The sequence below is a fragment of the Synchiropus splendidus genome, chromosome 7 (assembly GCF_027744825.2).
Source record: "Synchiropus splendidus isolate RoL2022-P1 chromosome 7, RoL_Sspl_1.0, whole genome shotgun sequence".
Lineage (NCBI taxonomy): Eukaryota > Metazoa > Chordata > Actinopteri > Syngnathiformes > Callionymidae > Synchiropus > Synchiropus splendidus.
Window position 1 is genome coordinate 10363438 of NC_071340.1, and position 13067 is coordinate 10376504.

At 44.9% G+C, this 13067-nt stretch overlaps 2 protein-coding genes across 2 annotated transcripts; both read left to right on the forward strand.

The window, feature by feature from the left end:
- The first annotated feature begins 22 nt into the window (after positions 1-22).
- Positions 23-6304, forward strand: creb3l3l (cAMP responsive element binding protein 3-like 3 like). The gene is made up of 10 exons (XM_053871154.1): positions 23-178; positions 1215-1352; positions 1801-2197; positions 2271-2374; positions 2506-2598; positions 2676-2782; positions 3508-3576; positions 3642-3726; positions 3802-3895; positions 4923-6304. The coding sequence occupies exons 1-10, from the start codon at positions 176-178 to the stop codon at positions 5345-5347; spliced, it is 1515 nt and encodes a 504-aa protein (XP_053727129.1). The 5' UTR covers positions 23-175; the 3' UTR covers positions 5348-6304.
- Positions 6305-8337: 2033 nt separating this feature from the next.
- Positions 8338-9659, forward strand: gadd45ga (growth arrest and DNA-damage-inducible, gamma a). The gene is made up of 4 exons (XM_053870858.1): positions 8338-8476; positions 8580-8681; positions 8825-9035; positions 9122-9659. Exons 1-4 carry the CDS (start codon positions 8421-8423, stop codon positions 9233-9235), a joined length of 483 nt encoding a protein of 160 aa, XP_053726833.1. The 5' UTR covers positions 8338-8420; the 3' UTR covers positions 9236-9659.
- Positions 9660-13067: the final 3408 nt, after the last annotated feature.

The window sequence follows — 13067 nt, forward strand, 5'->3', positions numbered from 1 at the left end:
GCTCTCACATCCGGCTGTGCGTGATGACGCATTTTCTGCCTCGTTGGAAGGTGGTTTCAGCAGGAAGTGCTGTGACGGTGGTGTGTTGCAGCAGAGTCTCACCGAGAGGAGCTTCACACGAAGACGAGTCAAACGAGAGCCACTTGTATTGTGGATTCACGCCTTCTGTCATCTTATGGTAAGGCTTTTAGCGCATAACGACCTTTACTGAGTGTGTGCTTTTACTCTAACGTTCACATGGTCCACGCCCTTTTCACCGTTAACGTTTTAAACATGGCTATTGTTCAAAGGAGGCGACCGCCTATGGACAAAGAGCTTATCTTCGTTGCTTATTTGCTCATAACACACTCATAAATGCGTCCTGTTTACATTAAAAAAGTAATCTGCACTGCGCCTTGAAAAGTAGGTCATTGAATAAATTAGCATAGTATTTCTTATGTGTGTGTTGTCCACAAGTTGCACAGTAAAAAAGATACATTTAACGAGTAACATAGTGTGGTCTTATCATTTTGATAGTTACATAAAAGATGTTTTTGTTTTGATATTTGATCCTGTCTTCGTGTCCCATGACAAAGGCATGTGGGGGCGGGGCTGTGTTTGGCATGATGTCATGCTTGAAGCGTGGCGGTGATGCAATATTGGGCTATTTACTCACGTGACAGGACTGACTTGGTACTTGTCTTGAATGGACACTTGATGGAGTTTTGAAAGTGGCAAGTAATCAATTTGGAGTATATGACTTTACTGTGCAATCTTTAAAAAGCGATATTGTGAATGAAACCTTTATTGTGTTTCTGTAGGCACCAAACTCTGAAAGAGATGCGTTTACCTTTGCTCGGCTTCTGTGCCATGATAGCAGGTCTTATTTCAAGATTTGTTCATGTTGTGTGAAGAGTTCTGTGTACAATAAAAGAGTACAATCAGGAAACATGTTGCTGGGATATTTGGGTGATTACACAATGGCAGGCAGGTCTTTGACAAGCTTTGTGTGTAATGTTGTTTTTGACCTTCACTGTTGGCCCAGTTTGTGTTTTTAATCACAACTTACAACCACATACTTACCACCGCTCAATCCCAATCCACATTTTTTACATTGGGAGGTAGTAAACAACATTAATACGATGGCCATTACGACGATTAGAAATGGCACCAGAAGATGGCGAAGTGTAAAATGCATTACATGCCAAGCATTTGAAGATGTCCTTTTGTTCCAGATGTCAGCCCTCAACGAACTACCAGACATGGATGGAACAGACCTGCTGGGGCTTCTGTTCCAAGGTGGACAGGATGGTTCTACGGAACTCTTTCCGGGTAGCAATGGACTGATTGAGTCGTGGCTGTCTGAGCAGGATGTAAGATTGCAAAAATGTATTTATTCATAGAATGGTAACATTTGAATTAATATTATGATACAACTGAGATGTACACATGTACCTAGCTGCCACTCTCTTGCGTGCTTCCTCATTAACAGAGATAGATTTGTGAGCGAGAGGTTTGTTCTGTGTATATAGTGAGAAGTATCAGGATCTAGTGTGTTTACATATCCTCAACTGTCACTTTTTAAGCCTTGTTTGCAGTCTGGGCTGAAAAAATGTTTGTCTTCTTGTCAACTGTATAGTTTAAATGTATTCTCTTTGTTGCATTGCAGTTGCAGGACTATTGTTTAAATGGTCAAAACTAGCAATAAAACAAAACAAATTGATAATAGTGGTACCATAATCAAGTACATCCGTTGAACATAATTGTAATTTACCATTTAACACAGCATAATGGTTGGTCTGTGTTTGGGTTGTGTGGCAGATGCTCACCGGCATGGACACGGAGGATTTTCTCTCCAGCTTGCTTGAAGAGGAAGACAAATTCGAGGGCAGCTGTCCCTCTCATTCCCCGCTGGGCAGTGACAGTGGTATCTCTGACGACAGCAGCACTGGAGCTGGAAACAATAACAATCCAGCTGGATGCTTAAGTCCCCAAGGCAGCGACAGTGACATCGTGCCCAGTCCTTGCTACTCCCACCCGAGCCCGGAGCCCTCAGACGTGGGCCAGGTCTCCACAGAGCAGCCCACAGAGAGTCTGGAGGCGCTAACCGTCCAGGCGGACCACTGTTATTCACTCCTGCAGAGTGGGTCCCAGGATCATGATCTGCTGCAGAGCGTGAGAGCAGAACAACCTGATACTGACGTCTTCATCGATCTTGGTATGTGCATGCCAGACCAGTCTCTTTTAACGTGGCTTTAAAGAAGAATTAATGTCAGCTGTTGAACTTTCAGATGACCTGGTGAGCGAAGCAATGGAGGAGGAGGATCTTGATAGTGAGCTGCCTTGCACTTTGGCCATCGAAGATTCAACAGTCCACACCGGCAAAACAGAACTGGTTAGTGTTCTAATCTGCGCTTCCTTTTCTCTTTCTGTCTTGGTTTGTTCACTATAAATATTGTTTAAAAAACACTATGTTGCATTGTGCATGAGAAATGCCAGTCGAGTAGAGCTGTCGTCCTCCTTCAGTTTCAGTTCAAGGAGATCGTTCTTTCTGAGGAGGAGAAGCGTCTGCTGGCTAAAGAAGGAGTAACAATTCCCACGCACATGCCCCTCACAAAGGTAAGACATGCTGCGGCTCAGTTATATCGAGTTTCCCAGTTTTCTCCAGTCACACAAAACTGTTTTCTGTGTAACAGGCCGAGGAAAGAACCCTGAAGAGAGTGCGGAGGAAGATCCGCAACAAACAGTCTGCTCAGGAGAGCCGCAAGAAGAAGAAGGTGTATGTTGACGGACTGGAAAACAGGTGAGTCCAGCCAAGTGAGTCTTACTATATACAGGGGTTGGACAAAATAATGGAAACACCTTAAAGCTTTTCTGTAAGTGGATGAAAAACAGATGTTCCAGATTATGCGCAAATTTAAAAAATTATCTTTTCTTTGCAGCAAAGTAACTTTAAAGATAAACATTAAAGACATTGAAGAAATGTGCAAAGCATCAACACATTCAACTACAGTGTGACACAAACAACAAAGGGAATTAAAACAAAACAATTGCCAATTAAACAAAGAACATCTCCACTCAACAAATGTAGAACAATGTAACAGGAAGGTAAATGTAATAAAATGAATATAACTGCACTGTAAGAATAGTCTTCACTCAACACACTGAGATCGAGTTGCTGGAACTGATGTCATGTTGAACCAGTTAGCTTGTTGGCTAATGCTACAAATAGATTCCACGATCCCCAGTGAAAGTTGTCAAAAACTCCAACAAACAAAGAGTGTGATAGTTTAGTTCTATAAATCCACTCAATATTAGTGTCAGGCGACAGAATGCATTGTTTTGGACTGGCAAGTCTTCAGTCAAATTCAGAACACGGCGACCTCTGCTGTTTAGGGAGGAGAGGTGCATCCAAGAAGCTGGCAAGTCCGTGTTCAATTGAGAAACTGGATGACGATCCATTCATGGCGATCTACCAGAGATGTTTACCACGATTTTTCATCCTTGAACACTTTGTGCTGTCCACAGAGTCGCCATCTGCACTGCCCACAACCTGGAGCTGCAGAAGAAGGTCCAAATGCTTCAGAAGCAGAACATGTAAGAGCTTCTCCTCCGCATAAACACGAAGGAGGAAAAGCAAACATTTTTCTCTTTGTTCTCAGCTCTTTGATCGAACAACTACGTAAACTCCAGTCTATTGTGAAGATGTCGACGATGAAGGCCAGCACCACCAGCACTTGTGTTCTGGTACGAGGCCAGAACATTCTTTGTTTTGTGTTTCTCGGAACACCTTGCAAATGTCTCTTTTCTTTGATCCTGCAGGTGTTCCTGCTCTCCTTCTGCCTCATTATCTTCCCGTCAGTCAATCCCTTTGGCAACAACCCAGAGCAGAAGGAGCTCTACACACCCTCCTCAAGTGAGTTCTCTCTCGGTGAATACTGTTTTGTAACATCAAAACATCAACCAAATGATGAATCATGTCAGAGAAAGTGGCTGCTCATCATCTGCTCACTGCACTGCAGGAAAGTTTAGTTACCCATCCACATGAATTTGCAACAACTGTTATTTCACATGGCCTGCTGCCTCTAAACTATATGCTAAAACTTTCAGAAAATGTATTAATTCACAATATGTCTGCCAGACTGGTCTTCATCATTAGATGGTGAACATGTTGCACTTGATAAGATGTTGAAGTGTTTACTTTTCAACTCGCTGTTGGATTACTGTAGACACATGAACATCAGGTCGGACATGAAGAACACCTTAGACTTACGCACACTCATCTCATCGCGATCTGCTTTCTACGTCGCTCCACCAGAAATGGACAAGAAGCAGCCCATGGACCAATTCACACCTCACGGCTTTGCAATCTGGTCATCTGAATTGTATCAGTGACTTGAAAGACAAAGCTTATATCGAGTCAAACTCCAGATATGCTAAAAACTTTGCTTAAGTTGAACTCCTGTGATGTGCAGTGTAATTCCAGTACACACCATACAGTGCACCAGTGGGTGTGTTCTGCGCAGCCTAAGGACGGAGCCGACGGGTCATTTTGGCCGGGGTTGTGACCCACTGCATCCCTTGTTCTGTCCAACTCTATGTGCAGTTTTCATCCATCCATCCATCCATTTATAGCCCTTGTGCTTTCACCAGTGTTTTCTAATATGCCCTTCAGGAACACTACAGTACTATAAAGCTCCTGTCTTAGTGTCTTTTCCCCAGAGTTTTCTGCTTTCATCCACCAGATGGCGCTTTCCAGACATGTTCACCTTTGTCGACCATTAAGCAGTCTGTCCGTTCTTTAAAAATGATGGACCATAACACTTCATGTTCAGTGACTGGTCCATACGTGTCATGAATGCTTGTGAATTTCCGTAGCTTTTTGCTGTGCCTTCTCCCCGAAGTTGTACTTACCTTTCTCTGTGCTCTCTGTGTGCTTGCAGTCATCTCCAGGACGCTTCGCTCGCTGCCTCCCGACAGCACCGATGCCAACATTTACTTGGAGTCAGAAGAAGAGGAGCAGCTTCTTTTGGGGCTGCAAGCAGAGGTGGAGAACAATAAAGCCATCTTTGCCGGCGGCCAAAACAACCACACCCCTGACTACGAAAGGCTCCAGCAACCCGACTCAGAAACCGGCGTCAACGGCAACTCTTCGGCAGACTTCCCCAACCCTGGCCAGGCTGCAGACATCAAGCCAAGCTCAGCCGATGCTGGAGGAGGAGGCGGAGGAGGAGTGGTACCGGATGGCACTGTGGATTCTGTTGTGGCGTCTGCTGTGGCCTTTGATGTCACTGGCTCAAAGGACGCATGGACAGAACGAAGCCCTCCGTCTGTGATATTGCAGCAGCATCGATCAGATGAGATGTAGTGAGGGGCGTTTTCATTTTTAACCACCAGAGGGAGCCATATTAGATTTGGGTAATCAAGGCAAGCTTTTAATGGGAAGGGACAATGCAGGAAGAATAACAGCCCTGTGCTGTTCTACTGTAACTCTATTTGCACTTTACTCAAAAATCAAAGTCTACTCGCGGAAGTTTCAACTTCAAATTGACCAATAGAATGCCACGTGGATTACTTGAGGGTATTATTGCTGTAATTCAACAAAAATTCAGGGGGAGTTTGTGATGTTTAAAAACACCCAGATGAGTGACTTAGATGTGAAATACTCCCATGGGGAACACGTTCTTCAGTAGTCAAGCATCGACATTATTTGCACAGAGAAAAATTAGGCTGCTTTATACTCATTCTGCTTGATCACCGTAGTGCTAATAGCCATTGCAGGACATTTGGCCGTTTTAGATGACTCGTGAGTTTGCTATTTCCCTTGTAACAAGGGCGCCTGCGCTTGTTTTGATCAGGAATGCTTCGTTTTTATGTGGTACAGCCAAGCAAAATTAACGTGTTAATGCAAGAAATAGAAAACGTCACAGCTGCAAGCCGTCGTTACTTGTTAAAATATCCCGTCAGATATTCTCATTTCCCGTTTCATACCTTCGGGAAGATCCCCAGCACTTGTGAGAAGGGTATTGATTCCGTTACAGAAGTTGACGTGGCAGTGGAACATGCTCAAAAATGTAATGACCTGTTTTGGCAGTGAGGCATTTTTGTTCTTTTAATTGTGTTAATACTTTTATGTGTATGAAATTGGTCTTTGTTATATTTGACAAGAAACATTATTTTTAATGTTGTCATTGAAGGTGATGCGCTGTAAAGAGAAAATAATCAATTGTAAATAATCCTAAATGATTGTAGCTCTTCTGTACAGTGGAATTCTTTATGTCAAAGATGTGCCGGGACGTACGATAATAAAATTTTTTTATATATGGATCGGAGTTTGTTTGAGTTGTTTTCACTTGACCTCTGCAGACGAGGAATTCCCCACAAGAGCTGCAGCCAAAGAGGGTGAGGACAGGTGGTCGTAATGTAATGGCTTGTATTCCAGTACGGACGTTTGAGCCCTGCATTACTGGGGAAATAACATAAATGGGATGAGGGGGATATCAGAAGGGCAAGTCATGGGCAAGTCCCAACATGCAAGAACGGCTTACCGATAGGGGGCGACACTACACCAAGTTGCCACAGTCAGTGCCAAGTGACTTCACTTGTCTCCCCAACTCAGGCTACAATAGAGAGCAGATTTAAATATAATATATTATAAATGCAGCTACACCACAGTTGTCAAGAGGTCATAATGCAATGGCTACTTCCAATGAATTTAAAATGTATCTAAATAGTAAATACACTCCCAAGTCGTGGGTCACTTCGTATTTTGATGCCTAAAAATACTCTTCCAGTCACCGCCTCTTAGGTCACATCTGCGCGGGGAATAAGCGAGTTGGCGTTTACTGGCGTGAGGCGTGAGTCACCGTCACCTCGACAAGCCTCGACAAGTTCATCGAGCTCGTGAGAGCGCTGCTTAGAAATGACCGGCAGGGGGCGACTTTAGATCAGGCTTCAGTAAAGGTTGCTGCTCATGACCCGCTGCACTTCATGCAGGCTATTGGCAATAACATTCGCACTCAATAACAACGTCTACTATACAATACAAGTGACTCATTTGATGAAGATAAAACGCGTTTCTTGGGGGGCAAATCCAAGCTTCTCTAATAGGTGTAAAAAGCTATAAAATAAATTGGAAACAAATTTAGAGTGAGTTAAAAATTGAATTGAAAATTGATTTTTTTTGTCCGATTCCAGCACTTCACTGTCAAGTGGACTCTGGATCTGGGACGTCTTCACATTCCTCAGTCAGACCTAGCCAGTCAGAGTTAAGGACAGCATGCCACATGCAGCAACATTTATCCCATTATGAAGACGGAAAGTTCACTCGCTCCAGAGACTGAGACAGGAACTGGGTGAAAGCAATAGCGTCCTGCCCTTGTTATATAGTTTATGATTTGTTTTCAGGTCCCAACTGGACTACTGTGTAAAGTCATCGAGGCTGAATGTAAACAAATAATGAGATAAGATAAGTTGGCTATGGCACGTGTCAGCGCGGGGGTAGGGAGGGGGACGCGCATCTGTCGCGCATCTGCCGCAAAGGTAGATGAATGGACACGCACGGACCAGGCGCTTTTTTGTTTGGGAGGGGATGCATTGTTGCCCCACACTCTTTTCTTCAGCAGACACGCGTCGAGGCGAGAGAGGCAATTAAAGGGTCTTTTCAGCGGCGCGTGTCACGACCCCCCCTCCCTACCTCCCACCACCGTCAACGCATCAGGAAGTGAGTTCGTGGACTTACGGTAAAGAGCTCAGGTGGTTGAATAAGCCGCGCATGCGCGCTCCCGGCCTCCAGCGCAAGCGGAAAGACAGTATTTACTAATCGGACTCTGGGAAAGTCCACCGGCTGTGAGAATTTTTCCGATGTCAACAAGCAGGAGGCGAAACCACGAATTTATTCAGTAGATTTTAGGAACAAAAACAACGCAACCATAATATTGTGACCACCTGCCTGTTGTTTGTAACTTTGTGAACTTACATATCCGGTATTTCAACCACAAAATAATGACAAGATTATCATATTTCAAACACAATTTTAGAGGAAAAGAATGCAAAACACTCTGAGCGATTCAATGCTGGCTCAAAAATAATGATTGATGTACAAACCGCACACAATAACATTTGGAAAATGAAGGTGATATTTCACCTTGTTTGTTGACGCGTTATTGGTGATGTGTCAGTGCGTGTTTCGGGGCCGTGGGTGAGCGTGGGGAGGGGGGATTTCTTGAAAAGGTTGTAATCTCACCCCCACGTGGGCTTGTCAACAACCTGCCGGGGACTTTTGCTTCCCTCATCCGCGCAGCTCCGAGCCAATCGTAGGCGAAAGCCCCGCCCCTGGTGGGAAGCTATAAGATCTCCCGCGGCGCGCTCAGGACTCAGACTCTCGATTCGCTCGACAGACGCACGATCACGACTCCGAGCCCGCTCTTGGATTACTAACTATGACTCTGGAGGAGATCCGCGGACAGGACGGCGCGATGGAAGCTTCGGACAGCAGGTGAATATTGCGCTTTTGTGCGGTGCAGTTTCGACTGCGCTCGTCTGGTAGACGTCAAGCGCGAGCGTGCGCAGTGGAACTAACGGTGCCTTCTTTTGTTTAGGGTGCAAAGTGCAGGAGCAGCGCTGGAGGAGCTGCTGAAGGCTGCGAGGAAACAAGAGTACCTCACCGTCGGGGTGTACGAGTCTGCTAAAGTCATGAATGTGTAAGTGTTGCACTGACTTGACTTGACTTGTTTGTTGCGAGAAATGCTAAACGTACTGACGCGTAAGTGAAGAGGAACGCGAGCTGCTGTTGTGATTCCAAGCTTTGAGGTGAGGTGACTGACTCTTTGCTCCGTCTGTGCAGCGACCCAGACAGTGTGGCGTTCTGCGTCCTGGCCACGGATGAGGAGTACGAGTGTGACATCGCGCTTCAGATCCACTTCACTCTCATCCAGGCTTTCTGCTTTGACAATGACATCAACGTGGTGCGTGTGAATGACATCGACAGGCTGGCGGCGCTGGTGGGCGCTGACAGCACCGGTGAGCCCAAAGATGCCCACTGCATTCTGGTCACGGTAAGTTCCACTCACCCTTCTGCTTCATTCTCTGATGGCTGACCGGGAATCTCATCTCATCTCATGCATCTCCTGTCTCCCTCCAGAGCCCCAGTGCAAACCCGTGGAAAGACCCTGCTCTTGACAAGCTGAGCTTGTTCTGCGAGGAGAGCCGCAGCATGTACGAGTGGGTGCCCACGATCACTCTCCCCGAGCGCTGAAGCTGGACCTACACACTTTGATGGGAAAAAGAAAAAAGAAAGTCAAGGCTTCAAGTTCTGGCCTCACTTGTGTGGATTAAGAGGCTCGAAGGCTGTGGAAGCCCCCTCCGGCAAGGGTGCACCCTCCAAGTGGCTCTGCACTGAGGAGTGTGTTGGACTCGGTGGCCCGATGGACACTGATAAGGAGCTGGGAGAAGAAGAGAGAGAGGTGTTGACCCGTGTGGCGCTCACAAGCTCTCCAGATGGACTTAAGAAGGTGTGCAAGGTGGTGTCATCCTCAACACTGAGGATATAGGAACTCTTGGACATTTCTTTCCTGCTGCAGACTGGACATGACAAGCTGCACGCGTCTTCTTGGACTGATGTCAAAACAATGCAACATTGATTTTGAATTGTACCGTACTGAATAAATACTTGAACTGCATCCGTCCCTTTGTCCGTGAAGTCCTTTCTCCCTCTGCGCTGTGTCTGACATGTGCTCTGACCTGTTATGCACCGGCTCTCTTATGTGACGTCTTGCACAAGTGCAGCCGCCTGAGCCGGAGCCGGGGAAGGAGTAGCTGTGTTCCCTGCACTCGCTCTGTCAGTGCTGAGCTAAGGCATTTGTGCACCCCACCAGGAACAGGAGGTTGTGTTGACACACTTTTTTGCCAGCAAAGCAGGAAAGGAAACTTAGCTGGGGAGCAAGCATGCTTAACATAGTGTTGTGCTGTCTTCCAGGAATACACTGCTGAAGCTTGCGCAAACACACAGAGGTGGATTGAACTTTACTCAAAGATTATTGAAAAGTAGAAAACCTTTTAAATACAATAACTGACCATTTTATGACCTACTGAATATCCTGATGAAAATTATTAATAAAATCACACGTATCATGGATGTAAAGAATTCAACCTGGGATGTTTACTCATCGTCACTAAATGAAAATAAAGCCTTCAAATCTATTGATGATCTGTTAGGGGATAGTAAGGTATTAGGGGCAACAGGTGGGACATACAGTCTAGTGTAAATATTCATCTAAAATACGCAGATGTAATGAACAACTTTTATTGGAAAGTTTGGAGTCAGAAGGAAAGTTTTAATAAGGGAAATGAAAGGAAAAAAATGGCTGCATTTTGACCAAATACAAATAACGAATGATGTGACATTGACTCTTTCTAAAGGATGGAAATACATGTATACGTAAAAAAAAAAAATGATTTAGTACTTAATTTTCTTTAAATAATATGGTATTAATTGTAAATATTGGCAAATATCTTCAAGATCTCAGGTGACCTCTCAAGTGACTGCATGAGGGTCCAGCTGTTTCCAAGAAGCACACTCAATAAATGATAATAATTGTTACTAGAATTATTAAGCAAAACTCTGCCGTAGGCTTTTGAAGGAAGGCAACTATTTCATTTATTTTTATTTTTTTTAAGAAGAGGGTCCAAAAACCTCTGACAACATCTGTATGTCGCTTCCACAGTTTGTCTTTGGAATATTATTTGATGAGAACCTGAGATGCCATATTTTTCCTGTCAAAAACCTAGATGTACTTGTCCTTCCTTGTAAAACACCACTGCTTGATTTCAACCACTACACAGTCACAGTCTCTCCTCAATAAGAGTTCACCATTTTGCCACCTCGTCTTACCCTGAGCCATTTAGTCAAATAGTTAGACTCACTCGAAGTTTAAATAAATAAAGAGAAAACACTTACTCATAAAGTTTTTCTGAGAAATGTTTTAATCAACCCAGAGCTGGAATAAGGAGGAGGCTTTCATGCTACTTACCTTACCTTACCTGCATAGTAGTTTGGCCACACCTAGATTTACTAGTATTATTTAAGTAGTTGAATCAAACACAGTTGCTTTTATGTTCATCTAACTTATTAAAAAAAAACTTTGATCGAAATAAGGTTAGAAACAGGTAAAACAAAAATAAAATTAGAGTCAAAACTGTTACACTGTCGGTTTCCGAATATCTGAAACCCCATAAACACTCAGCACTTTATGTCCTGCTGTATACAGGTCAGCGAAGCACTGTCCTCATAACAGCCTCCAGTAGCAGCCTCTTTATCTGCCTTGATAAGTCGCAGATAAGAGAGCAATTTTTCTCAAATTGAGAAACACAATGTGTTTTTAGTGAATATGCTTCATTGCGACTTAGCACGAAATGCACTGTTGAATCTTTTTGACCTACTTTCAGGATGGAGTTGGTGTCACTGTGTGGCTGTTGACCGTAAATATCTAGAGTAAATGGAGTAAGTCATGTCAAGATCAGTGTGGATGCTTGCTCTGTTTCTCTGGCTGCAGGTGGATGTCTGCGGAGGAAAACACTCCTTCTGTCAGCTGCTGTTGTTTGTATGGATTTCTCCCCCCCCCCACACAGAAATAGCATTTCCCTGTGTTGCTCCACAGCTCGAAGCCTGCAGCAAAAGTCCAGACTGTCTGCATGAGTCTGAGCAAGAGATCTAGATCAAGAAGTGAGACAGACAGGGAGGGAGGGAATCCTGGCCCACATCTTCCTGACTTACGTTTGTTTTTGTGAGAGGAACAAAGAAGGATGGAGGATGTGAGACTCAAACAAACAACAGTTTAATTGCTACAGCATGCAGACAGCCTGTCAATATTTCAGCCAGTATTTAAAAAAAAGCATGGACAAGCAAACTTCAAAAACCAACTCAGTCCAAGCAGGCGTCAAACTGAACCTTGAGTCAGAGAACATAGGAGAGTGAGGTTGAGAAATGCACCTATCCATCTTCCACCGGGTAGCTGAAGTCAGGTCGTGGGGGCAGCAGTCACAGCAAAGAAGTGCTGCTTTTCCACTGTCCAGAAGCCTTCAGATCTTCTGGGTGAGTACTGAGGTATACCAAGGCTAACAGAGGGATGAAGTCTATGTACTCTAAAGGCTTCACAGTGGGGATTTCAACTCAAGACAAAGTCATGTAATGACAGCGCAAGAGCTGTGGACCAAGACAGCTGCACTTCAGCTTGCGATGCTCTCAGCACTGGGTACAAACATGTATTTGCCCCAGGCGTCTGTACATTAGATGCCAGAAACAACTTAAGCAGCGTGACAAACCAGCTATTCTGCGCATGGCGCCCCAGGTTAGTAGAAAAAAAGGACTCCCTGCGGAGAAACGTTGTTTCTTGTTTATGACTAACGGTGATGAAAGGAATGTAGTTGGACCAGCCCTTCACCTTTGGTTCCAGGCCTCAGTTTGCCCAACCACTCCAGGAGAAGACTGAGGTCCTCACTAGACTCTGCATCTTTTGAATTTAGGGGTTTGAGTCACAGCCAAAAGAACAAGATCACAGGTGTAAATGGTTAAAATAAGGGAAGACTGTGAGTGATGGGAGCTGAACTTCAACAAGCACTTGAAGTGGGGCAGGTTCAGCATCTACAGGTGATCTTGTTTCATCTCTGCTCTGGCTTGGGAACACGCCTACCTTCAATAATGGCCGCCAGATATTATCCGAGGCTCAAACTATCCACCCCTCCAGTGACTATCCCTTCTGATGATGCCTAAAAGCTTGGCTATATCTCTCTCCCTTGCTGCTACATCTCTTGTGCTGCACTTTTTTACCTGTGAGGGTTTTGCTGGAGGCTAGTTTTTAGGTGAACACGGCACGTTTGGCGGACAATAATAGCTCTGGCGAAACGCGTGGCCGACCGCTGTTATTTTAGAATCCCTTGCCAAGCGAGCGCTGTCTGCTAAAGTGCTGACTCATGCCAAAGTTCAATTGCCTTTGCTGACAAGCGCCTGTGCGCGGCGCGATGTTCCGGGGAGGCTTCTCTCCCTCAGCTTTCACTCTTCGAACCTCCTCCACGCTGCTCTGTTGTTGCTC